The 27,480-nt window shown below is 43.3% G+C and overlaps 1 protein-coding gene across 1 annotated transcript; it reads right to left on the minus strand.

Moving 5' to 3' along the window:
- Window positions 1-309: 309 nt before the first annotated feature.
- On the minus strand, window positions 310-26,634 carry ZBTB34 (zinc finger and BTB domain containing 34). The gene is made up of 2 exons (XM_070378976.1): window positions 26,532-26,634; window positions 310-6,851 (listed from the first exon to the last, which is right to left on the minus strand). Exon 2 carries the CDS (start codon window positions 6,839-6,841, stop codon window positions 5,321-5,323), a length of 1,521 nt encoding a protein of 506 aa, XP_070235077.1. The 5' UTR covers window positions 6,842-6,851; window positions 26,532-26,634; the 3' UTR covers window positions 310-5,320.
- Window positions 26,635-27,480: the final 846 nt, after the last annotated feature.

A 27,480-nucleotide genomic window follows, 5' to 3' on the forward strand; every position in this document is an offset into this window, starting at 1 on the left:
AAGTTCTGTGCTGGGAGTGGACACTTCCTACTTCTGCAGGAAGATGGGGAAAAAAGAGTTCACCGGATATCTCGGGAGCAGACCTCAGCCCCCTGGCAATCCAGTCTCTGCCACACGTGAGAAAGGTCAGAGAGATATCTGCTTCTTTCTCTTTCCAGCACCACAGTGGCACAAGAGCTTCTTATGAAATTCTAGCCTTTCAAAAACAGTGGTTACAGAAACTGTGACACCAGCGGATGTTTGTTAGGGCGAGTGAAACTCAGGAGGCCAGAAGGGGCAGATGCAGACGGAGACCACAGCACGTTTGCTCTAGCAGCATTTTTATTTACAAACAGCAATTTCCATTGACTTTATACCATAAAAAAGCCATTTACAAGCAAGAAGCAAGAGTTCAGAACAAAATTAAGCAGCACTGAAATATTCAATGTCACAAATCTAAAACAAAATGAATACAAGAGGAAAATATCATTTGAATAAATAGTCTTAAATTCATGCTATAAAATAATCCTTAATGGCAAGTTACGAGTTGATACAGCATCCGCTTAGCTAGCTTCATTTACTTCATATGGCGATGAAGTGTGGAGTTGTGAGGTTACCAGTTTATATATTGCAAGATAATGACACTGTGTTAAGTCATTCAAATTGCTCAACCATTTATAACGGAAAAAAATGTTAGCCCTACTAATCAAAGTGGTGAGAGAGATGGTTTTCACATTAGGAAAATGGTCATTCTCGAACTATACGCTTACCTCTTACTAGAGTCAGGGCAGCAACCAAAGGCTTGGGCAGCAAGTCCAAAGGTTGAATTCACAGCATACTTGTCACTGAGGGGGCAGCAAGAGGTCTGTTTACTGAATCTGCTGCAAGGCTTACTCCAGGACTTGATCGAGAACTACACCAGCCCTGTCTGTGCCAGACCCAAGGGAACCAGAGAGAAAAGGGTCTCTTGTGGCCGAGGAGTCAAGCACTGGGCAGAAACAGTGCAAAGACTCTGGCACTTACTGAAAAGACGTACGTGATGTGTGACAACCATTACAAATTTCGAACAATGTGAATGACTCTTCTGAACTTTCAGTTCAGTTGCACTGAGTAATATGAAATCTATGATTTATGAACTAGATAGTTTCATATAAAGAATTTACATAATTCCCCAATACTTTCATATATAAAATTTAATAAATAACCCTGACCAGTCTAGAAGCACCATTCAAGGGGCATGTGCCCTTGGAAAATAGTTTAGGTGTTGCATATTTGAGTCCCTTTCAGTGGAGGCTTCACAGGAAACCATTACAGAATTTTAACAATAATGAACAATAACAACAACAACAACAACAAAAGAACAAAACAGAAAATCACAGTAACTAATGGAAACATTGTTAAAATAAAATACATTGATTTCTTTAAAGTAAAGCTCGTTCACATAGATGATTTTACCCCATCCCAGCCCTTGTTTTGTGTTCCTGCAAACTCTTCCTAGAGGCTATAAAAACAAAAGTAAAAACAAAACCACACACAAAAATATGCAGGCCTATGGTCTGGGCTAAGGGACAAATAAAGACTTGGTTATATAACTGATATCATTAGAAAAGACATCTAGTCATGCTCTGGAAGATTTAGAAGTTATCAATTTAGCTCTACAGTATATTCTGCTTAACAGTGAACCGACAGTATCCTTTCTGCTGTTTAAAAAAAAAAAAAACCAGCAACAACAAAAAACAAAACTGCCAAGGCAGAGCCAATTGGGAGGTTCTCCACTGTCCCCAAAATTAACTTGACTTCATATACTGTATTTACAAATATCATTTCTAAATGTATTTACAGTTTTAGTAGAAATTAGAGGGTAGAGAACTGATTAGAATGAAAATAACTGTTTAAAACCACAAACATTAGTAAAGTAGAAAATTCTTTGTTTTCACAGTTTGTAAGAACAGGTTAAACACCTCTAGAAAAGGACGCTGTCACTGTCTTCACATTGTCTACGTGTTAGAAAAGGTAGCTCAAGAAGAGACTCAATTATGAACGAACCTATATGGATTCAGGATATATTTTACTGTAAAAGACTTCTTCACATATCACTTTTGTCTTAAGTTTTTGCATTTGTTATAAGTGAAACATCTAACCTAAAACTGTACAGAAATAGGGATTTCGCTTTCCAAAAAAAAAAAAAAAAAAGAGTCGCTCTAAAGAGTTACACAGCGGACTTCGTCTGTGGAGACGTGAAGTGAACTTCGGGGAGGGAATGTTTCTGGTGTGGTCACGTCAATCCTCCTGGCACATCCTCATGTGACAAGGCACAATTAATTGCTGCTGCCCGGTCTGAACGGAGCTGAGCTTTCACTGGCCGTGCACACCGAGGAGCACGGCGCCCAGCTCTGCGCTGGCCTGCGCGCGGCCTCCCGCGAAGCCCTGTGGAACCTTACAGTACTGGGTTATGGCTTGAGAATTCATTCTGAGCACTGCTAGCAGTGGAGAAGGTAAAGTGTTAGCAACGTGAATGGGAGCAAGTGGAACTTGCAAAATGTGGAATCATTACTCGAGAGAAACGCAATCAATTTTTCTGCCCCTTAACAGTCCCATTACAATGTCTGAACCTGAACTGTACAATCAAAGCAATGTAGTTTTTTTTTTTTTGTCAAAGACAATTTTGGATAAGTCACTCTTTGGTAAACTCAAACCAGTTAAACAAATTTACACACACGAAGAACTCCATGTACATAAGGTTAAGACGGACACGGTGACAAGAACCAGGACGTTGGAGGCGCCTGCCCCAAGTGCCTTCCCTCCTCACTTGTCTCGTGTATCACAGAATGCTCTGGAGACCTCTCAGGAGGAAGGCCCCAAGCCTGAGTGAAAAGGAGGTTCCTTCCCTGAGCCTGACCTCTCGTGTCCTCGATTTGGGTGTTTCTTGTCACAAACTTTAATTTGTATCACAACACAAATTTTTTGCATTTAATTCTTTGAAGAAAAAAAAAAAATCAAAACCAAACTTGTAAGGAAAAAAAAATTACAAACATTTACCTGAAACCCCAGAACATATTTAAGTGGGTAAACACAGGGGGTCCAGCCTCCCCTCGAGGCACAGGGCTTTCATAGGAGTTGAACAAGTGCTTCAGGGAGAGAACAGGCCCCGGACTTAGGCAGCCTGACAGGAAAAGGCATACTATATACCCGGTAGCAGAAGCCGCTCCTCGAGCAGCAGGACTCGCGTGTGTCTGGACGTAGTAACACTGATGTGGAGGGTGGTGGCTCACGCCGTGTGGACAGACCCCCTGTGCTGAAGAGACGCTACTGCACAGCTACCACCCTGGGGGGCGGTCACACACAAGGGCCTGAATGATTTTTTTTTCCCCCAGAACCAAAAAACAAAACAAAACAAAAATCCCCAAACACTCCCCCACCCCAACTCCATTCTTGGTATCTTAAGAGCCAAAAAAGCATGGGAAACCGGCAAACATCTATTTCTGTATTCCTTTTAACTCCTTGCTTCTGAGGTTTCACTTTTGTTTTTTTTTCCTCTTAGGGGGTTTGTGCTATTCTCCTGGGGAGACACACTGATTGTGAGTTTTAGGGCCAAGGTTCTCAAAGCAGAAGAGTCTGGAGTGCTGATATCTTACCAGCGGCCCATGGCACAAACTCAACGCTAAATTGCTCACGTTACTCTCTGCTGGAGTATACAGTACCAGAGCAATCTTATAGATCCTGTTTTGTATACCAGAAGCACATGGGTGAACAAAATATAAAACTCACGACATTTCCTCAAGCACTAATAAAACAGTATCCAAATAGGACTCGGGTTTTTTTTTTTAATACAGTAATGTGTTTGCCAGCACATGCTTTTGAGGTCTTTTTTTCAAGCTATAAACTCAGGAAAGGGGAAAAAAAAATTGTAATTCACTTTTACCATTACATTTCACATTTTCTACAACTATACTGACCTAAAAGATACATAACATAAAAAATAGCACCACGTGACCAAAAAAATGGTGACACACAGAGATTTGGTGACACACAGAGTATCTTAGAGGGCTTTTTAACTGTTGGTTTCTTTAAGCAGGAAACACTGAGAGTGGGGGAGCCAATGAGGCTCTTGTCAGCACACACAATACTAAGATAGATATATTGCTTGCAATTCCCATAGAGTATATCTTTACAAAAAGTACAAATTCCAAGTTCTGCAGTTTCCCTGGGAACTGCATGTAGAAAAAGTTGCTGTGCACCTGAACTGGCTGTTTGAAAAGAGAAAGAAGGTTTAAAAACAAAAACAAAAACAAAAAACCACAACACTGCTTGGAGAGTTTTGTAGACAGAACTACAAATTCCTTTCCTTTACTGCGAGTACTAACTCACGGTAGAGTGATTCGATTTAGTTACCTGGTGTGTGTGTTTCTACAGTACGGAATGAAGGTAGATTCAGAGGCCAGTAAAAACATTGAAAACCACTGCTCCTTTGGGGTTGGCTAATATAACACTACATTATGTAAAAAGGTCAGCACCACGGGTCATCCAGCTTACCTAACTGGACAACTAACAAAATTCCAAATGGTTTCCAACTAGAGTTGAATACGTTTTATGGCATTTGGTTTATGTGTTTGTTATGAAGCAGAGCTATGAACACTGTGATTTGCTTTGCTTGCTTTTGGACACAATGATTAATATATATATGAAAACCTATTAACATTCTTTCATAAGGGAAATAAAGGGGCAAAACCCTAACATATTAGGTAGGGACGAGACAGAGTCCAAAGCCCTGTTCACATTGTATTAAATTATATATTCCTCTTACATTCACCTCAACCAGAATAAAATCAAATTTGAGAATGTATATATACTATATATATAATAATCGCTTTATTATATATATATATAAATTGTCTAACTACCCCTAAAAGTAATTTTAAATTAGAAAAGGTTACCCATTTGTATCAGCTGACGGCATCCCAGTCTCTCTCCATGGAAATGCACTGGCGCCAGTGCACACAATGAGAGAGTATGCCTCTTGGCAGAGACGGAGGGTCGACCAGTTGGCATAGCTAAATCACTGGCAGATTTTGGATGAAGAGTTCGGCCAAAGAGGAATACTGTCAGCCTGTTTTCCCTGGATACATTGCCCTTCATGCTTTGAGCTCCTTGGGGAAGGGAGGGCGGGGGGCGGGAAAGGATAAACACCATGGAGTGTTCCTTCCAGAAACCTTAGAAAAACTGCCAAGAGACCAAGGGATTTGCAGATGGTTGGGAAAACCAAAGATGACAACAAAGCAAATCACAAATAGGCATTGATTAATGTGCTTTGCGTGGGTGCACTATTTTTTTTTTTACCATCTTAATCAGGAGCATCGGACACCGTGTGAATTTCCATCCGGGAATCCAGGGCCATCTCTGAGGCCGAGGCATCGTTTTCTAGTTTTTGTTCCGCATACACGTCTGTTCTCTCGGGGGACTCCATGCGACTGCGGACTTCTGCCACGCCGGGGTGGTTTTTCCGCAGGTGCTGGTTGAGGGTGCCTTGGAAAGGGAAGCACTTCCCGCAGATCTCACAGCGGAACGGCTTGTCATCGGTATGGCCCCGGATGTGGTACTCCAACTGGTCCTTCCGCGTGTACTTCTTCCCGCAGAACTTGCATACAAAGGGCGTGATTCCCATGTGGAGTCGCATGTGCCTGTCAAGACTTCCCTTCTGGTTGAAGGACTTGCCGCAGTAGATGCAGATCAACCTCTCGTTGTACGGGTACCAGTGACCTCGCGCGCTCCTCTCCCGTGGGCTACTCTCGAAGCCCGGGTTACTCACCACGGCCTCGCTGTCGGAACCCTGCACCAGGCCCTGCAGATCACTGTGCAGGTGGACGGACAGGGCCCGCTTCTGGCGGGCCCGTCCTCCTCGGAAACAGCTCAGCATGGATCTGGAGGGGCTGGAGTTACTCAGACTTCCGAACGCCTCAGATACACCACCGGCCGGCTGTGAGGCTGCCTGGCAGTAAGAATAGGCGTGCTGGAGCACAGAACCATAGGAACCCACATTCACGGCCACGACTTGTTCCCCATCAACCATCTCGGTGTGGTACCCGTCGTCTCCCAGGGACGAGCTGTCGGAACAGCTGGGCCGGTCGGACTTCTCCATCTTCACTTTCACCTCGGTGATCTGGCTCTCCCTCCCTAGCAGGTCCCCTTGCTCATGGTCCCCCTCGATTTGGATCTCGTACTCGGAGACGCTCCCACTGCTCCCTCGGTCCGAGTGCCCTTCCTCCTGTAAACGGCTGCTGCGCAGAGCTTTGCTGGGTGTGGTCTCCATCCGAAGATCGCTGCTTGTGGTGGGCTGCCGTACCTGAGAGCAGTATGGCGGGGAGATCTCCACCGGGTTGGCAAAGAAGCTGCTGTCTTTCACTCCGTTGCGGCTCTCCGGGGTCTCTTCTGCACCGACGGTCACGGAGTCCACATCTCCCACACTGATTTTTGAATGGATGCTCTCTAGGATCTGCGTGCACTTGTCAATGACACACTGCATCTGAAGAAAGCTAGCTGCCGTCAGAAAACTGACAACATCCTTCAGCTGCAAGGACATTCTTCCAGTGTAACAAAATGAAAGCAACTGTTCAAACACATTGGGGTTTTTAATCACTGATATTGACAAGCCACTCATGGTACTTAGTGCTGAATGGTCCCGGAAGTAGGGGGAGCTGGCCGCGAGGACGGCTTTGTGGGCTCGGAATGGCTGACCCTGAATGTGGACAATGATGTCACATAGTTTTCCTTGCAGGCGGAGTTCGTTTAGCTGGCTCAGGACGGTGCTGCTGTACTCGGGCACATCAAACTGAATAAAACTGCTGCTGTCCATTTCTACTGACATGAAGCGTAATCTGAGGAAAGAGAGAGTTTCATAATTCACCAGTGACTCCTCACTTAAGTACAAGCCGTATAAACACAAATGTACAAAAAAGACCACCACCGTCATCACTGTAGCTACTGTATATCTTAGGGTATGCCTGAGCAATTTTCCTCTTACTTATTTTCAGTCCTTCATGTCTTCATTTAATTCACCTAAAGCTAAATAATGATCAATTAGCCTAGAGTCTTAGCTGCCTTTCATCTTGATAGAAGTAAAACATGTTGCATATAGTAGGACCATCTTTGCTCTAATTGAGAACTTGGTATCCTTTTGAGAAACATATTTTCCTGTTTCACCTACCTTTGAGGAGTTGTACTCTGTAAAAGATAAGTATATTCATTTTTTAAAATGTTCTGCTTTATGTGCATACTTTCAACTGGTGTTTTTCAAGTATACGGCACACCGGATACACTGAATGGAGCATAAGCCCTTTTGAGTTTAGAATTTGAGTTGCTGTCTTGATGTACATTTTTTCCCCTTCAGCTCTACACACCTTTATCTCCTTTGGGGTCGGTAATTCATAGAGCAATGCTCGATCTCTTTCAGTGAAGAGGTTTTAGAGGGTAGGAGCAAGAGTGATGGACATACCAGGAGTGTATCATCCTCTGCCAGTGCTTATGATGTTAACTGCCCCCCTGCCTAGAATCCACAGCTCTGATTACTCAAAACTACAGAAGGTGTAGACCTCAGGCTGCATTCTCTGACCACAACCAAATTAGATCTGACATTTATATTTCTGTTTTTAAAGCCCAATCAATAGAAATTTAAACACCTCCTGAATAAGTACTGAATCAAAGAGAAAAATCAATAAGGAATAAAGCTGTTTAGAAAATAAGAAAACTCACATCAAATCTGCAGTAACAAGGGTTTAGGAATGAAATTTATTTATATGTCCAACTTAGTTGACAATGCATCCAAAAAGAACTGGATAGATATGTGATAAAGCAAACAGAGCAAAATGTTAACAAGTGTGGCATCTAGATTCAGTATACAGTTGTTTGTTGTATAATAAAATTCAACTTTTCTGTATGCTTGATATTTTTCACAATGAAATGCTGGGGTTCTCAAATAACAAATTTTAACAGGCAATATCAATGCCTTACAACACTTTTACCATTGAAGAATAAAAATAAAATCACTTAAGAGGTTAGAAAAGGAACAATAAGTTAAATCCAAAGGAAACAAAAAAGTAATATAGAAGAGTATTTAATCACAAAGTTTTAAATTTTAAGATAAGACAACGTGCAACTAAATTTAAGACTCCTTCAGAAAAATATCCATCAGTGTGATAAATCACATTAGAATATTTTTTAATCACATCAGAATTTGTTAAAACATTTTAGAGAGGAATCCTGTGCCCTTATTTATTCTAGATTTATGATTGAAATCAATCTGAAATCTGAGTGGCATAAATATATTTTTAGGATAACAAAAACTGGCAGGATTAAATTAAAAAGAAACAGAAGTGCTAAAGCACAAATGACCTTCAGGCCATTCACACTGTTCTAGACGCATGCTCAAACCGGTAAAGCATCTCTGTTCATAGGGCATATGTCTGATACCAGGAAATGGCAAACGGCATAAAGACGACTGTCAACTTTACCTCAGTAAAGAGACTTCACTAAACAGACTTTCTTTAATATCCTAAAGGAAATACTAGCAAAAATAACTCATTAAAGGAATAATATATTATGATCAAGTGTAAGGATGGCTCTCTGTAGTCGCTAAGTTGTGTCCGAGTCTCGCGACTCCATGGACTGCAGCCTGCCAGGCTCCTCTGTCCATGGAATTCTTCAGGCAAGAATACTGGAGTGAGTTGTCATTTCCTTCTCCAAGGATGGCTATATATTATGAAATACACAAATATAATTTGCAATCTCAATAAGTCAAAGGTGAAAAACCATATGGCCGTATCAATTCTATGTTGAATATGCATTTTAGAAAGTTAAATTACTTTCAAAGTAAGGAACAAAATACTCAGTAAGCTAGTAAAGCAAGAACAATATTTTCTTAATATAATAAACAGTGTCTACTGCAAACCAATGGCAACATCACCTTGAAAAAGGAAACACATCTGCATTTCCCAATATGTATTCAGTAGAACATAAGCCCCAAGCTCACCATCACAACCTCCTAGGACTTAAAAATATTAGCATAATAACCCATCTGCAAAGTCCTATGGACAAGAATTCTATTCAACTCAGCAGTTTGCAAACTTATTTAACCATGAAGCTCTTCTCTCAAGGTACACATATTAATATTCCAAAGAATCAGTGTTCCCGGGCACACATTCTGGTAAACACTTTTGTAGAATTCCTGTTAATGCCTGCAAAGCTAGAAGGTTGTCTACCCACTACTTCTTTTACCTAACATTGTTCTTGACGTTCCAGGCAAAGCAAAAAGAGAAAACTAAGGCATATAGCCTTTAGAAAAGAGGAGGTGAAATTACTTTTCAAGGGAGATACGGTTATTTACACAGAAAATACAAAAGAACTGCTTGAAAAAAAATCTGTTAGAATCAGGATCTAATAACAGGAGGATTCCAAAAATTATTATTCATAAAAAACCAGTTAGGTAAGCTAATGACAAGTTACAACCAACAACAGTAACAAAAACTATAAAACACTTGGGGGATAAACAAAAAATAGGATCTACAAGAAGAAAACGCTAGCTCTTAAATAAGACAAAAACACATACAAATGAAGACACACACACGCTTCTGGTGGGAAGATTTGATCCTATGAAGATGAACACATTTCCTGCAAGTTAGGTTATAAATATAATGCAGTTCAATGGGGTATTTTATTAGAAATCTGACAAAATGATTTTAAAATTCATCTAGAACATTGCTGTCCAACAGAAATACAATGTAAGCCATGTGTAATGTTTTCTAGCAGTTAACATTGTTTAAAAGTAAAAATATAAACTTTAAACCATTTTTTAAACCCAATATAGCTAAAACATTACCATTTTAAGATCAACATTAGAAAGTTATTCATGAGATATCTTATATTCCTCTTTCCACACTAAGTCTTTTTTTTCCCATTATTATTTCCATTTTATTGATTAGGAAACTGAGATACAAGAGAAGGGTCTTACTCAAGGTTACATAGCTATTTCCACAACACTCTTAGAATTTCATATCTGTCATACTAAGTCATTGAAGCATGATGTATATTTTATATTTATAGCACATCTCAATTTGGAATAACTACATTTCAAGTCCTCAATAGCCATAAATGGGCAGTGGCTACCATACTGGGCAGCAAAGATCTAGAAGAATAAATCCTGAAAAAATAATAGAAAAAGAAAACTGCAGCCAAACACACAGATGTCAAAATGGATGAGTAAGCTATAATTCATTCATCTTGTAAATATACACTGAGTGTATGTATTTATACACTGTATAAAAGTATGCTTGCCACTAGGGACCCAGGTGAGCTTCAATTCTTTTGTTGTAAACTGTGGTAAGAGCTGTAAGATCTTTCATAATGGAGGATAGAAGGATGATATCTCAGCTGAGACCTCAAGGAAGAGTAAAGGTTAGCCAGATGTTGGGGGGTGCTGCAGGGAAACGTTCCAGTCTTCCAGACAGGAGGAGTCACACGCACAGAGGAGGAGAGGCTGAGTCGGGAAGGAAAGAAGTGCTGGAGCACAGTAGCACAGCTAGGACGAGGAGCAAGGGCAGAGGACACGTGGGGCGACCAAGGCGGGCAGAAATCAGACCAGGATGGCCTTCAGGGGCCATTTTCAATCAGTGACAGAGGAAGGTTTCTGGAAATAGATGCTGCTGGGATAATATGAATAAATAATAATAAAGTCAGATCCCTTCTTCATAACACACTCAAAAATAACTTTGAGAAGGCGTTTCTGAGCACACAAAGACAGATATCAGAAGAAAGGGAGATTTAACTATTTAAGTATAATAGAAAACTTCTTTACATCTAAAAAATATATTTTTATCATAGAGATAAATTATGAAAAATATATAACATCCATGGCAGAGAATTATAAAACTCTTACAAATCAATAACAGCCAAATAGGACAACTGAAAAGTGAGCAAAGAATATGAACAGATGCTTAAAAAAAATTAAAATAGCCTTTAAACGTAGGGATAAAATGCTTAACAACTTCATCAATAAGCCAAAACATAAAAATTAACACAAGACACAATTCTTCTTTCTCAAATTGCCCAGGCTTTTAAAAGCACAACTCAGTAGGCAGTGATTATAGGAAGAGGGATGCTCTCATATACTCTGGTAAACAAATAAAACAAAAGCCTTAAAACAGGAATTTCTCTCGACTTAGCACTCTGTACCATAAAAAAAGTCATGAATAAAGGCACAAAAATTTACTCATAACTACATTCAATTACAAAGCAAATAATGGAAACAACCTGAATAAACGTTCAATAAGGGGATTATTAAAGTGCGACACACCTATATACCAGATACCAAGTCACTACTAAAATGATGTTAAAGAAGAATTCAGAGTTCCACAAAATACAAGTACTACGAGGGTAGAAATTTTTACCTGTTATATTAACCATCTGCCAGATAACTGCCTGGCACATGGTGGATACTCAGTAAAAATGTGCTGAATAAATATACAGTGACACAGCAAAAAACCAGATCAGCTGCAAATGGCCAGGAAGGGTTTTCATGGGTGATGGAAATAGTCCAAAACTGAATTACGATGACAGTCTGACAACTTTTTACATTTACTAAAAAGTCACTGAGTCGTACACTTAAGATGGGCATTTTTATATGTAAGTTATACCTCAACAAAGCTGTCACAAAAATCAGGTGATCACAGAATATAAAGAAGGGTATTTCTAAAAGTATGTGTGTATTTACAAATATTAAATAAACATAGATAATATTAAAGAATATATACAAAAAATTTACATTAATGAAACAGTCAAGATGTTTTTACTTTCTTTGTATTTTTCTGTATGATCCAAACTTCTATAGCGAACATGCATTTCTTGGAATGACATATATATATACATATATATATATATGTGTACACACACACACACATACATTAAAATCCCAACTAGATGATAATTTGACAGACATTGGAATATAAAATGGTACAAACACTATGGAGGGCATTTCAATAGTATCCAGCAAAATTACAAATGATCCTCCATGACTGAGCAATTTTAGCTCTAGGAATTCATTACAGCATAGTTCATGACAAAAGACTGGAAACAAACTAAATTCTAATCAAGAGGAGCCTGACTAATAAACTATGATATGTCCATACTAAAGACTACTATACAAACAAAAAAATAAATAAGGAAGAGGCAATGGCACCCCACTCCAGTACTCTTGCCTGGAAAATCCCACGGATGGAGGAGCCTGGTAGACTGCAATCCATGGGGTCGAGAAGAGTCGGACACAACTGAGCGACTTCCCTTTCATACTGTTATGAAACCATCACTATAATATATTGCTGAATGAAAAAAATCAGATGCAGAGCAGTATATATGATACTATATTTGTACAAAGCAAAGTGAAAACACATATACCTGTGTCAACATATACAGATACGAGCACAATATTTCCGAAATGATGCACAAAAACAAACAGCCTATTGGGAGGGGGAAATCACAGAGTAGCTGAAAGACCCATTAGCTCTCAGTGAATCATTGTAGACTTTTAACATTTCTGAGCCATGTGGATGTATTACTTATCTAAAACAGGTAGCATTAAAAAAAAATTTAAGGCACTTCATCTAGTTTTAAAAAAATAAGATCATAATATATTCATTGGAAGAATTTGGAGTCAGATGTGGATTCAAACGATGCCGGATTTCCGTTTATAAAACCTTGGGCAAGGTACTTTATAACTTTTCCAAGTCTCAGTTTTTTTTTTTTTTTTTAATGGTAATAGTCTTTGCCTCATGGGTTGTTATGAGAAAACATGTAAGAAGCAATCTGTACCATGGATGCTTGGCACACGGCAATCAATGTTATTAGCTACCGAGACTTTTTTTAGGGGACAGGATGGTGTAACAAAGAGAATTGGTTTTGAAATTAGACTTGTCTATGAATCCTGGCTGTGCTACTTTCTAGTAAAAATAAAAACAATGAACGTTTAAATAATTATGTGGCCTCAGACAAATCTGTTCTTGCCTGGAAAATCCATGGACAGAGGAGCCTGGTAGGCTTCAGTCCATGGGGTCGCGGACAGTCAGACACGACTGAGCGACTTCACTTTCACTTTTCTCTTTCATGTACTGGAGAAGGAAATGGCAACCCACTCCAGTGTTCTTGCCTAGAGAATCCCAGGGACGGGGGAGCCTGGTGGGCTGCCGTCTATGGGGTCACACAGAGTCGGATACGACTGAAGCGACTTAGCAGCAGCAGACAAATCAGTTAACTCTGATCTCTGTATGAAAAGCTTGTGGAAGAACTATTACCCAACACGACTGATGTAAAATTGAATGAAGGAAATTCATGCGATGAATGAGTACAATAGCTTAGGTATAATGAGTGCCTATCTCGTGCTAAACATCTTACATATGTTAACTTCTCTTATCAATCTGAGGGGAATACTATGATTGTTGCCATTTTATAGATGAAAAAACTGAAGAAAAGAAGTTAAGACACTTGCCAAAGGTCCCAGTGCTAATGGATGAACTTAGTCTGGAGCCAGAGGTCAGGCTCATAACTACACCAGACTGCTTTCTAGAACACACCCACTGCCTGGCACCTGCCAGTGGTCAAATGTTACCTATTCATTACAGCATTTTCAGGACACACAGGATGTGTAAACAGTGACTTTTGGAATTAAAGGGCAAAAGGAAGGTGGGTTCAGGCTTTTAAAAGGTACAGAGTCCTGGGCAAAAACCAGTAGAAAAAGGAAAACAAAAAAGCATTTCTGAAATAGTCTAAAACTGAAAACAGCTCCACAATGAGGCTTCCTCCTCCTCTACGTGGCTTCTTCTCTTCTTCTCAGAAAGCAGAGAACTGCACTCGAAAGCAAATCACTGAAGAGAAAAATGAAAAGACCACGACTAACACCTAAGAGAGGAATTCCATTTTTCTGCAAAATGAGAAAGGAAGTGCTCCACTCTCTCCTTGACACTGACACCTCCTTTCGGCTGTGACAGTGACATTCAGAGTCCAGCCTCAAGCTGCTAACAAGCCAACACTCAAGGAGGAAGATTCTCAGAGACTGACACACAAGGAAATTACAGGGAATTTAAGTCCTAGTCACATTACCAGGTTAAAGGGAGTAAAGGCATAACTAATCACAAGTCTACACCCAGGCCTGACTTATCAGGTCCAGCGGTCCGGAAGCAACGGAAGTCAGAACTTCTTAGAGAGACATCAAATTCAAGCAGAACCCTCCATACTCCTCTGTATCCTCTGTATTAGCCATTTCCCAGCATGGGCTAATCACTGGTTCCTCGAGGGTCTTGACCTCTCCTGTGAATGGGATGACAGCGGGCCCACACCTAAGTTAGATCAACGTTTAATTTTATCTTTAAAGTAACATATATGCATATGGTCAAACTTCAAACTATAGTACAGAAAAATATAAAGTGGGCATCTTCATTCTCCTCTGGTCTCTTCTTCCAAAGATAACCACTGGGAAGCATTTGCGGGTGTTCTTTCAGAGAAAACTATAAACACATATCAGCATAAACTGTCCCGTAGGCTGCTTTTTAATCATGTATTTAAGGGGCTACCCTGGTGGTCCAGTGGTTAAGAATCTGCCTTCCGATGCAGGGGATGCAGGTTCGATCCCTGGTTGGGGAACTGAGATCCCACGTGCTACAGGATCAACAAAGCCCATGCACCACAGCTCCTGAGCCCGAGTGCTCTGGAGCCTGTGCTGAGCAACAGGAAAAAGGCCACCGTGCCACAACGAAGACCCAACGCAGCCAAAAAAAAAAAGTATCTGATACTCCTTAAAATCCTTTCACAGCAGCGCAAATTCATCGACTTCATCCTCTTTTCTGATTTCTTCGTATTCCATGGATAGCTGTGTCACCATGTGCTCAGTCGGTCCCCAGGTGATGCCAAAAGCAGGAAACCATTTAAATGGTCACAGCATTTCCTCCTAGCAGAGGGAGTGCTGGGTTAGTTTCACATCCATGGATAATGCCAACTCATCTCCCAAGAGGCAGCAGCAACTGTCCTTTCACCAACAGCGCACGAAGTGCTTGTACCCCCCATAACTGCCAACAACGAGTATCGAAGTTTCTCACTTTGGCCACGCTGACAGGTTAAAAGTGGCATCTCATTGTGCTGTGACTTAATTATAAGTGAGGTAGATCATCTATTCTGGTGTTCAATGGCAATTTGTCTGTCTTTCTGCTCATCTCCTTTGCCCATATCTGACTCTTTTACTGAATTGTCAGAGTTCTTTACAAATTAAGAAAATCAGCCTTCTGTCAAACGTGCTGCAAGTATTAGATTTAATTGCAATCACTAAATGGCATACTGACTGGGAATTTAAATTCTTTTTCTACATTTATAGGAAATATTCAATTTCAATCTTCTACATGCACATGACCAAAGGGAATTCAAAGATAAATAAGAGTCCCAGCCTTGTAGTTTGTTACAGGCTTACTGCAGATTCCTCCCAACTCTGAGAGATAGGGGAATGGAATTCATTTTTGATAATGCAGAGGAGTGATTTATATTGTTTTTCATTTAGACTAAGTTTGCAGCTGCTACAGAAAACAATAATGAATTTGATTATGCCACTCACCAAATACATCAGAATCAGTATTCTTTCACTCAGCAGATTTATCACAGCTCTTTCTGTCCCATTACAGTTCAGTCACTCAGTCGTGTCTGACTCTTTGCGACCCCATGGACTGCAGCACACTAGGCCTCCTGGTCCATCACCAACTCCCAGAGCCTACTCAAACTCATGTCCATTGAGTCAGTGATGCCATCCAACCATCTCATCCTCTGTCATCCCCTTCTCCTCCCACCTTCAATCTTTCCCAGGATCAGGGTCTTTCCCAACGAGTCGGTTCTTTGCATCAGGTGGCCAAAGTATTGGAATTTCAGCTTCAGCATCAGTCCTTCCATCAGTCCTGAATATTCAGGACTGATTTTCTTTAGGATTGACTGGTTGGATCTCCTTGCAGTCCAAGGGACTCTCAAGAGTCTTCTCCAACAACACAGTTCTAAAGCATCAATTCTTTGGCGCTCAGTTTCTTTATCGTCCAACTCTCACATCCATACATGACAAAACCACCCCCAATTAGATATTTACGCTGCTATATTTTAATTAAAAAACAAGTATATATAAACTGGATATTTTTCTTCAATACCATTAACACTTAATTTTAACAATACTTATTTTGGTTTTGTTTGTAAAATTATACTTTGGATAAGAATGTGAAATACTTCTTTTTAAAAACATACCTGAAGAGGATATTAGTTAAAATGGTCTGCTGGAAAGTTCAAAATTGTCAGCTCCTCTATTTCTTCATAATCCTCTTCTGCTCATTCAACTAATGGATACACAAACCTTTCTGCTCTCCACCTTCACTGGAATCCTTTCACACCTCTGGAGGCAGCTCTCACCTTGCACACAGCCCCTGCCACAGCCAGCTGAGGAGACTCAGCCACCACTGGTCAAAACAGTGGGTTCTGGGAAGGATGTGGGCACCCTTGCCATCCATCCAACCACCCCCACACCAGCCTCGGCAACTGTAAAAGGGAATCCCTGCCATCTTCCACCACACTTCTGAGCCTCCCCTCGATACCTGGGAAAGTCCGTCACCACCATTATCAATAACCAGCGTTTCCTGAATACTCCATACATGCTGAGCAAGTTGTAAAGGCCTTATGTGTATTACTTCACTGAATCATCCTGACCTTCCACGAGAAGGCAGGTACTATCACCCTCACTTGAGAGGTGAGGAAACTGAGGCTCGAAGAGGCTAACTTTTTCAGGACTGTTGCAAAGTTTGGCCATCTAGAGCCCCTACACAATAATCCCTTATCCTTGTTTGATTTTCCCAAGGGTAACAGTAGGACCACTCAGGGAGGCAGGGGAGTTGAGGAAAAGGCAGGAGGAAAAGAAAGCTTGACCTAGCTTACACTCCTGCCCAAGGGTGGTGGCCAGAGAAAGGGATAGTGGCAGGTGACAAATATCCTCCCACTGCTGCCCAGGGCTCTGACTCCTTCCTCTGTGAAGAGGAGGGAGGTGGAGAAGGCAAAGGGGCGCATTTTAGTAACGCCTGCCAAACTTACAAGTGCACGTACCCGGTGAATGAGCAGTCTTAGTTCTAGGAATTTACGACAGCACCCTCTTTCAAGATCAAAATCTCCCTCTTTTCTGGATCAAAGCCATGAGTAGAAGGAAGGGCCCTGAGCAGAAAAAAAAGTCCCAGGTGGCCCTCCAGCTGCGGTACATTATGCCCTCCACACTTACAGCTTTTACTCCCTCTTCCCCATCAGAGCCCTGCACCCTGGCTGATTTTAACCTGCTTTAAATAAACAGCTATCTTTATATGCTAAAGCCTCTGTTCGTTAGAACCCACGGATCTCGGGCTCAAGTCAGCGATCCTTCTGGTATTCCAGGGTGAAAGTCACAGAGAGCACATGCTGCCAAGAAGACACAAGTTCAGCCCAAGTTCAACAGAATGCAAAGCAGCGCTGAGACTGGACTTCAAAAAGCAAGAGCAGGGACTTCCCTGGTGGCCCAGTGGTTAAAACCCGCCTTCCAGCGCAGGGCACACAGGTTCGGTCCATGGCTGGAGCACTAAGATCCCATATGCCACAGGCAGGTAAGCCGGAGCCACAAACTACCGAGCCCACAAGCTCTGGAGCCTGCGCTCCGCCGCTAGAGAGAAGCCTGTGTGCTGCAACTGAGACCTGGTGCAGCCAAATAAATGAACATTTTTTTAAAAAGCAAAGCAAAAGCAGGGTGTGAGGGGCTACCCAGGACTGACCAAGTTGTGAGGAAGCCAGCTCTGAAAGCACCGAGGGAGTGGCAAGGCCAGCGCAGGCCAGGGCAAGCAGAACCACGCGGGGCCAAGAGTGGGCAGGCTCGAAGCCCACGACCACAGGCTGCGGAGCTAGGACAGACTGGAGAGCCAGAGAAGGGAGGCCATTCACTCGGCGAGGCAATGTGGGCACAAGCCACAGGGGAGAGGTGCTGGCCCATCAATTACCATTCAAGTCAGCCAGGGAGACTCGACCGGCAGGCTGGAAGTAAAAGGTGAAGGAGAGGGATCCTAGAAATAAATGTGCACGCACGCTCTGAAAAGAAAACAAAAATCTGATGCAAGACCATATGACAACAAGGCTTAGCGAGTAAAGCTGCCTGAAATCTTTTCGAGCTCCCACCCAAAAAAGGAACACAGGACCACATCCAGGCATCAGGACAAGAGGCTGTTCTGAAATGTTACAAAAAAGGGAATGATACCCCCTAATCAAGAGTCCAAAGCTCACTAGGAATACACACATTTTACCTGAAGGAGCTTTAAAAAGAGCCACTTCACAAAGACAGGGAAACTGGCCGACCATAATCTAATAGACACAGCTGACCCTGGGAAGGGTGGACAGACACCCGTTCATCACCACTCTGCTCTTCCCCGCAGCCTGCTCCGTCCACTGAGTGTGAGCAAATGAGGTGAAAGGGCCATGAGTGCGCTTCTCTGTGATCACTACAGGCTCACACAAAACGCCTGATTCATGGAAAATACAGCTCCCCAAGTTTCCAAAGGTACTGCACCCTTATCCATTTCTTATACAGCACTAGGGCATGTAAGAAGGGCCCTATTATTTCCATTTAATGTCATTACAGTCTTATGACAATATCTTTTTAAACTTATCTCGTATTGGGGTGCAGCCAATTAACAAGTTGTAAGTTTCAGGTGAACAGCAAAGGGACTCAGTCATACATACACATATATCCCTTCTTCCCCAAACTCCCCTCCCATCCAGGCTGCCACATAACACTGAGCAGAGTTCCCTGTGCTATACAGTAGGTCCTTGTTGGTTATCCATTTTAAATATTGCAGTGTGTACATGTCCAGCCCAAACTCCTTAACCCTCCTTTCCCCTCCCCTCCCCACCGCCCCCAGTATGACAGTTTTTAAAGACGTGACTACCACCGAAAAATAACTAACTGAAAAGCATGGGTGAGTTTATTTACAATAAAGACATAGAGGCCTTTGCAAGCATGACATAAATCCCAGAAGCAACAAAGACAAGCACAAATACATCTGACAACATAGAAATGCATGATAACCCCCCTCCCCATCAAAGCCAAACGATAAACGACATTTTGAGGGAAAGTACACGCACCTCTGACAAAGGGCTACTTTCCAAATTCCTTAATTTATGTTATAACTCAAAGAGATTTGGGCTCACACAGATAATCCTATGGAAGAAGGGGCAAAAGATATGAACAGTTGAGAGAAAAAGTGATCAAAAAACATATGAAAAGATGTTTAGTTTTATTCATGATCGAGAAATGTGAATTACAAAAAGAAAAAATGACATACCATTCCTAGCCCATCAGACCTGCACACATTTTTAAATGTGTGACAACTATACTCCAATAAAAATTAATTAAAAAAAAATGTGCAGGTGTAATCCTTAGGGATAATCTGGTAACACTGATCAAGATATAAGAAGCATTTACTATTTAGTCCACAATTAACTACTAAGAATTAAGCCTACAAATACACAGTACTTACAATAGCATATTAGGATATATGAAACAAGGATGTCTGCTGAGCATTTTTATTCACTGTAGCAAAAAAAAGAGGGGAAAGGAGCTCAAAATTCATGGAGAGAAGACTGGTTCAAAAAAAACAAAAACCCAATCAACAATGAAACACTACCCAGACATTAAGAATAGACAGGACCTCCCTGGAGGTTCAGTGGTTAAGACTCCTCACTCTCATTACAGGCAGCATGGGTTCGATCCTTGGTTGGGGAAGATCCCACATGCCAGGAAAAAAAAAAAAAAAAAGGAGGAGACAGATCTGTATCCTTTGACCTGAAAAGGAGTTCTAATATTTAGCCAAAACGGTGGATGTGGGAGTTGGATCATAAAGAAGGCTGAGCACCGAAGGATGGATGCTTTTCAACTGTGGTGCTGGAAAAGACTCTTGAGAGTCCCTTGGACTGCAAGGAGATCAAACCAGTCAATCCTAAAGGAAATCAACCCTGAATATTCATTGGAGGAACTGATGCTGAAGCTGAAGTTCCAATACTTTGGCTACCGGATGCAAAGAGCCGACTCCTTGGAAAAGACCTTGATGCTGGGAAAGATTGAAGGCAGGAGGAGAAGGGGATGACAGAGAATGAGACGGGTGGATGGCATCACCGATTCAAAGGACATGAGTTTGAGCGAACTCTGGGAGATGGTGAAGGACAGGGAAGCCTGGCATGCTGCAGTCCATGGTGGGGTCGCAAAGAATGGGACACGACTGAGCAACTGAACAACAAGATATTAAAAAATATGTATGTACATATCTGATTTCCTTCACGTACTTTTCTTAAAAGAACAAGTATATGCTGTTGTACCGATTTTGGAAGGAATCGCATGAAACCACTGATGTTGGTGACTTTTGGGAATGAGGACTACAGACTGGGAAGAAGAAAGGGGAACAGACTTTTATACTTTTTTGAATTTTTTATCATATAGCTGTATTAGTCTCACTAAAAGTTTTTTTTAAGATACATTATAGGATTCTACCTAAAAAGATGTAATTTTTAAAACCAAAGAATCTAGAGAAAGATAGGCTGCAAATGGATAATTACTGTATCAAGCAGACAATTACAGAGGCAGAAACAAAGAACTGAGAGAGCAATGACAAGACTGATTACTTTTGACCAAAGAAAAATCTTTAATCCAACAGAAAAAGAAAAACTTCATGGTGGAAGCAATATTTGAACAGGACTTTGCATTTCAAATGGCAGGAAGAAGACTCCAGGCAGAAGTCTGGGAGAATCAAAGAACAGCGGGGCGAAAATGTATGGTGTCTGGGGCAGTGGCCAGGCAGGCCCCAGGTACAAGGAGTGACCAGGGAACGAGGAATGCCACGGTGGGAACATGGACGTCCCTGAATACCAGACTGGAAATCTCAAACTGGATCCTGGTGGCTGCCAATTTGAACACGAGTCCAAAGAAGGACTCAGTAGGACTTGGAGACTGAGGGATGCTATCCACTTTGGAAGGCAAGTTAGCTCTGCCTCAGACAAGCTGCATTTAGGCTGCCCTCTGGGCAACTGAACAGAGTTGACCAATAAACCATTTGGGAGTAAACCAAAACTGTAGTAGCCAAGGACCCACGTGCTAACATGTGGTTACTCAGACAGAGAAAACAGACAAGACAGTTGAGAACAGACTTGCTCCTACTGTAACACGGTATCTCATGAAAGAGGAAACATCCACATCTATCCTCCCTCCAACACGCCATTTCACTGAACTAGCACAATTCTGCATCATGCCCTTTGTTAAGCTGTAAGGAAACTGAGTGATGAAAACCAGAACCTAGATGAGTGCCATCTTCCCACAGTGCTAACCCATTCCAAAGAGAACCTAAAGATAAGAAAAGACACTTGCACATCACCTGGGCAAAATACCCACATGAGTCTTGAAATCCCCTCGACAAAATCCTTGGGTAAAGTCCAGGAACTGCTTCCCCATAATGACAACATGAACAAAAGTAAAAGTGTAAAACCTAAGCAATTGCGATGTGCTGATTTCTGAGCCGGCTGTGCTGCTGAGTGCACGCCCCCGGGGGTGAGCTCTCTGCGGTCAGTGACTGTGTGCCCAGAGTCTAGCAGAGGGAGGCCCTCAGCAACCCCAACCAAGCTGGTGGCTCAGCTTTCAACTTTTCCCGCTGAACACCCAAGAGATGTAGGATCGTCTCACCAGCAGGAAAAATCTAGCAAGGTAGTTCACTCCCATCTAACCCATAAACACTCTCATTTGCTCCACTTCATTTAAAAATACCCAGTGACACTTCCAAGAAAGGAAAGCAAGGTTACAAATTTGGAAGTTGTTTAAGGCACCAGGAGGTACCATTATTCTGCATCAAGATGCTCATGATTCCAAACCCAGATTCGCACCTGCTGGCTTCAGTCACTTGCTGATACTGGAGACACAACTCAAGCTAGACTTCATCAGGCACTGAAGACCCTGAAGATCCCTAGTTTTCATTCTTAAACAAAAAGTCATTAAAAAGACTGCAGATGGGAGCACTGGGGACAACAGGCATGGAAACAGCAGTAACAACACTATAAAAATAACTTTCCTAGGTATTTCTGCCTGGGTCTAGGTCAAAACTAAAATTGAGCTGTCATGAATTACAATCTAATCCTTCAGAAAGTAGCAGCCGAAAAACACCAGGCCTGCCTGAAACATTGTGGTGCTACTGAAACCCAACGCAAGGGAAAAAAAATAAATAAAATGGCATTCCGTGATGGATATTCATGAAGCACTCATCCTAATTTAAAAGAAAACAAGTCTAGAGTTCTTACTGCATTAATTCATGTGAGCCTGAAAGAACATTTTTATCCAAACTGTGAGATTTCCTACCAAGGCGCTAACATTCTCCAAGTCTGCTCAGCTACACTAATTCTGAGAGCTCAGTGTGCTTTGACAGTGGGGATTGTCTTTCAGTCAGTACAAAACATCAGAAGCTTCTTCTGAGCTTTCCAAGCAAGGTAGGAATGCACTCTGTAACCTGCCTGGCAATAACAGTCACTGAGCTCCACCTGTGTACTGTACGCTAAGTAAGCTCTCTACCCGCTCACCGAATCTTCATGACAACTCCATGAAACAGACTCTGCAGCTGCACCCATTCTACAGATGGAAAAACACTCAGAGAAACTAAGACCCTATCCCAATTCATCCCAACTCACTAATGGCTAAGCCAGGATTTGAACCTAGATTTGACTGTCTCCAAAACCAGGATTCTTCTCTCCTATAACAGGAAAACTTTAATCCAGGCACAGTGGTGAGAATTAGGGGTTTTATTGGAGCTAGAGCCTTACTGATCACCTATGAGTGGAAAAAAAAAAATTCTCACTTAAGGCTGTATCATTACACCATTACACCAACACAGTAATAATTAAGGGGTTACAATTTCTTGTACTTTGCAGCCATTTCTCTGCATAAAGTCCATTATTTTTACTTCTATGAAGCGGGCAATTAGATGTTTAAAATCCTATCATGAAATAGAAACATTAGTTTCAGTTAAAGGAATAAATAAGGAACGTCCCTGGTGGTCCAGTGGTTAAGAATACGCCTTGAAATGCAGTGGACGTGGGTTCAATCCCTGGTCCAGGAAAATCCCACATGCCGCAAGGCAACTAAGCCCAAACATGGCCAATACCGAGCCTGAGCTCTAGAGCCCTCGTCACAACTAGAGAGAAGCCCGAGCTCCACAACGAAGATCCCCATGCCACAATTAAGACCCGATGCAGACAAATAAATAAAAGTAGAAAAGAAAAACGAATAAATATGCCTTCCTGGGGCAAAGACCCCAATCAAGTCAAAGAGTTGCATCTTATCTGCACGCTGCTGGCATGTCAAGGGGCACTGGACTTGGGAAATAGATTAAATCCGAACCTCTTATGCTGAAAGGATTAGAAAAGCTCACCTTGAATCGCTTTCTTCCATGAGGTTTTCCATGCCATGAATACAACCAGAAAATAACCATTAGAAATTAAACTGACATCAGTTGAGCTTCACTAAGCTAAATTCAGCAGTTTGTCAGCTACAAAACATTAAATGGACACAATCAAGAAGTCTGAAAAACATGAAGCAGAATTCACACTTGAGAAAGATGGAAATTAATGGGAATAAAACATAATGACGCATTCCAGATTCGTGATACAGACATTTCTGACAACTACTTCAGCTGGAAGGTAGAATGAGGATCCAGAGACATGCAGAAACCCAGAGCTCAGTAGACACACTGAAGGTCAGCAACCTGGCATGTCCCCACCTTGACACATTTACACCTCACAATAATGATGATGATGAGAACTTACTAAGCGGTTACCAAGTGCTATAAACTTTGCCACCTCCTTCACATACTTTTTTTCTTCATTTCAAAATCCACAGAACCTTAGGAAATGGCTTTTATTATCCCCACACTACAAACGAGAAAACAAGAGAGTCAAAGACATTATATAAATGGTCCAAGCTCACATGGCTAGTAAGGAGCCCTGCTGGGATTCAAATCCAGACCTGATGCCCAAGCTCATGTTCTTTCTCCACAACCTCCCACTGAAGAATTACATGACTTTTTCTTTTCCCATAATCAAGAGCAAATATTTTAATGTTTCAAAGATTTGTTTTATGTTATCTGCACTCAAAGAAGGAAAGCTGAAAACACCTGCCTTAAATAGCAGCATTAGACATCAATGACATATGACAGAGAAAACTGATAATAAAAGTCTCCCTTAAAAAGAGGGGATTCAAAAAAATGTTTATAAGTCATTTACCAACAAAAACCATTAAGTGTTTACATACCTGTTATAAAAGTACAGCTACAATATTAGATAAGTATTAAGACAAAATGCCCTCCAAAAACACCCATTCCAACTGGGACAAGAGCAAGTTCAATAACCAAGGAACAAGTGCTGAGTCCTGTGCTTTAGATTCTGAGTGCCACAAAGGCATGGATGGGGGTAGGGCTGTCAGGGAACACCCTCTGGAGGAAGTATATCTTCAGCAGGGGCTTGAAGGAAGTGAAATGGAGAATTTACACAGAGAAGAAAAAGGAGGCCGGTACTTCAGAAGGGGGAACTAGAGGAGCAAGGCCCTAGAGGCAGTCACAAACTCGCTTCTGCAGGAGACAGACGACAGACAGGGAGGAGAAGCAGTGAATAAGGTCCAGGGAGGCGACCAGGGGCCAAATCAAGGAGAGCCTTGAAAAGACAGGGTGGGCACTGACTGGACACAATGTGGCAGGCAGACGACTTTGAAAGTGGTATAAATACCATAGCCTTTTAGCTGATGTCCTGGCCCTGAGCCTCTCCCTTCCCCTCCTGCAAATGATCATGACCTCTAGTCTCTGGCCTCTCACCACTGACTTCAGAATGGTTTCAACTTTGGCCTAGTGCTCAAGTTCTTTCAGGAACCAGCCCAGACAATCTTTTCCTCTTATCCCTTCCTATATGCACCCTTCTCCACAAGGAGACTGGTCTATTCATTAACTCCATAGGATCACTGGACCTGACTCTTCTTTTCCTACTTGAGTCCTACTCATCCTTTAACAGCCAGCTCAAAACCACCACTCTCACTAAGCCTTCCCTGACCATTTAGCCTACAGTGACCTACATCCCTCCTCCCTCTTAATTCTATAGCTCACAGGCTTTTCTCATCAAATCAGTCACCTTTGCACAGGTAGAGTCTTTGCACCCAATGTAAAGCTGCTTGGATACTGTAAGTGTGCCTCCACGACTTTACCCCACCACATGGAACAGCGTCTTGACATTTAATAAGCAAGCACTCAACTCTTTTTTTGACTTCCAACATTAAGTTTGGCATTAGCATAAAGGAAGGGTGGGGGAGGTGGGGGTACTTCTGAAGTCTGAGACGGGTTAAGAAGCTGTTGCAATAATCCAGATGTCAAGCAAAGAGGGCCTGACTAGGGAACAAAGGGAAAATGGGCAGATATAAACAACAAAAAATTTTGTGCGTGCAAAAACTCTGCAGGACGTGACTGACTCCTGCCAGGAACAAAAGCGAGGGATGAATTACGATAAGGCAAGGTTTAGAAAGGCTTCTTGGATTCATTTTAAAGACTGTCTGAAACCAAGTGTATTAAGTGGCTAAAAAGTCCAGATCTGCAAACTCTTCGGTGAAACTGCCCAGTATCTTGAACCAGGGACAGCCCTTCCAATTTCAGACATATATAGACTGACAGAACTGGAAGCGTCTCTAGAGAGCTCATCTAAATACCCTCACTGATCAAAGTGGGAATCTGAGGTCCAACATGGAAGAGGCTTGCTGAAACCTCAAGCCTGAGACTCGCAGACTGTCGACGCCCCAAGGCACAAGCCGCCTAGCTTAGAAGGACACTGTAGACACCCCCCTCAGGCCAGCCCAGCCCTCCGTAACGGCAGGACCTTCCGAGGGCAAGAGTGACCATGGAGACGTCCAGGGCCAAGCACAACGCGCCGTCGCCTGTTTACCTGGAGAAAAGGGGTGGCATGGGGGCAGGGGCTCGGTTGCAGCCACCAGCAGGGCCGACCCCACGGCCCGGCACGGCTGTCCAGGGGACTTAACCATCCGGCCTCCCGGTACAAAGCGGGAGCGCCCCCCGGGGCCGAGGAGCCCGGAAGCAGGAGATCCCGAGACGCCCAGGGCGGAGGCTGGGGGAGTCCGGGGCAGCTGGCTGAGTTCGACCCTCAGCACCGCAAGCAGCTTCCCGACACCGGGGGCCAAAGCAGGGTTGGCCCGTCGGGGGCGCGCGCCTGGCCGGAGCAGGTGCCCGGGGCCTCCCGACCCCGCCCGGCCTCGGCTCCAGTCCGCGCCACCCGCCCACCCGCCGGACTGACCAGGCGCGGAGGCTCCAGCCCCGCCGCGCCCAGAGCGAGCCGGACAGCGGCCCGGGACTGCCTCCGACCCCGCCGGCTACGCCCGCGCCTCGCCCGCTGCCCGCTGCCCCCTCGCCGGTGCGCCTCACCTGCCGAGAGCGCCGCGCTCACATCGCCCTCCCGCGGCGCCCCCTCCGCCGCCGCCGGCGCCAGGCCCGTCCCCGCCGCTCCGGCTGCCGCCCCAGCCCGCGCCCCCCGCCCCCGGAAGCGCTTCCCGGCCCCGCCCCCTCGGCGCCTGCGCTTCCGGGCAAGCGCGGAGTGCGGTGCTGCGGACGCGGTCGGGACCTCTCTCCGGGACTCCGGGTCCCGTATCCCGCCTGGGCCGCTTCCGGGAGCCTAGCTGCGGACGAATGGGCGAGCTGCAGCCTCGGTCCCGACTCCGGGAGAGTACCGGGGAGTGGCAGCTCCTCGGACCGCGACCTCCCCACCCGCCTTCTCCTCAGCGCCCCCTGCTGGCTGGAGGAGGGCTGCTCCGCGGGGCGCGCCCCGGGGCTCCCGGAGCGGAATGGGTGAGACAGCCAGGACGCTCGACCCACAACCGTCACCGGGGACTTGCGCCCAGCCTCCGCTTCCGGAACCCCGGCTCCCACAGCCCTTATGATGCCCTCCACTCACCCGGGCCGCGCATGGGTCGTCCGTGCGGTGGTTACTACTCCCTGCCAGACCGGGTCACTTAACTTGGGACCTTGGGCAGATATCTCCCTCAAAGAGGAGATGAAAATTCCGAACTTTCGGGAATATGAAACTCCTGTCCTAGACCAAGTCTCCAAAAAACGTGCATTTCCAGATCTTTGGAGGGCGCCCAATCTTGATACTCCGGTGGGAGTGGGAGCCTCCCTCAGCATTTTTCTGTTTCAGGTGAATTTAACACCTTTGAAGACCTTTGCATTTTGGTGGACGCCTGCAAAGTTGTGGCAGAGGTTTATTTTCCTTTTTCTGACTTTGTAATTAAAAAAAGCTAGGAGTCAAAGAAACCAGCTCCTCTTCAAGTTAGAAAGCTTAGACGCCCTGATCCTGCCTCTGGGCGAGAACTCTCCA

This window comes from Bos mutus, chromosome 11, assembly GCF_027580195.1.
Source record: "Bos mutus isolate GX-2022 chromosome 11, NWIPB_WYAK_1.1, whole genome shotgun sequence".
Taxonomy (NCBI): domain Eukaryota; kingdom Metazoa; phylum Chordata; class Mammalia; order Artiodactyla; family Bovidae; genus Bos; species Bos mutus.

Bases quoted from the DNA above. Each gene is read 5' to 3' on its own strand.
- ZBTB34 (XM_070378976.1), bottom strand. From the start codon at position 6,841: ATGTCAGTAGAAATGGACAGCAGCAGTTTTATTCAGTTTGATGTGCCC.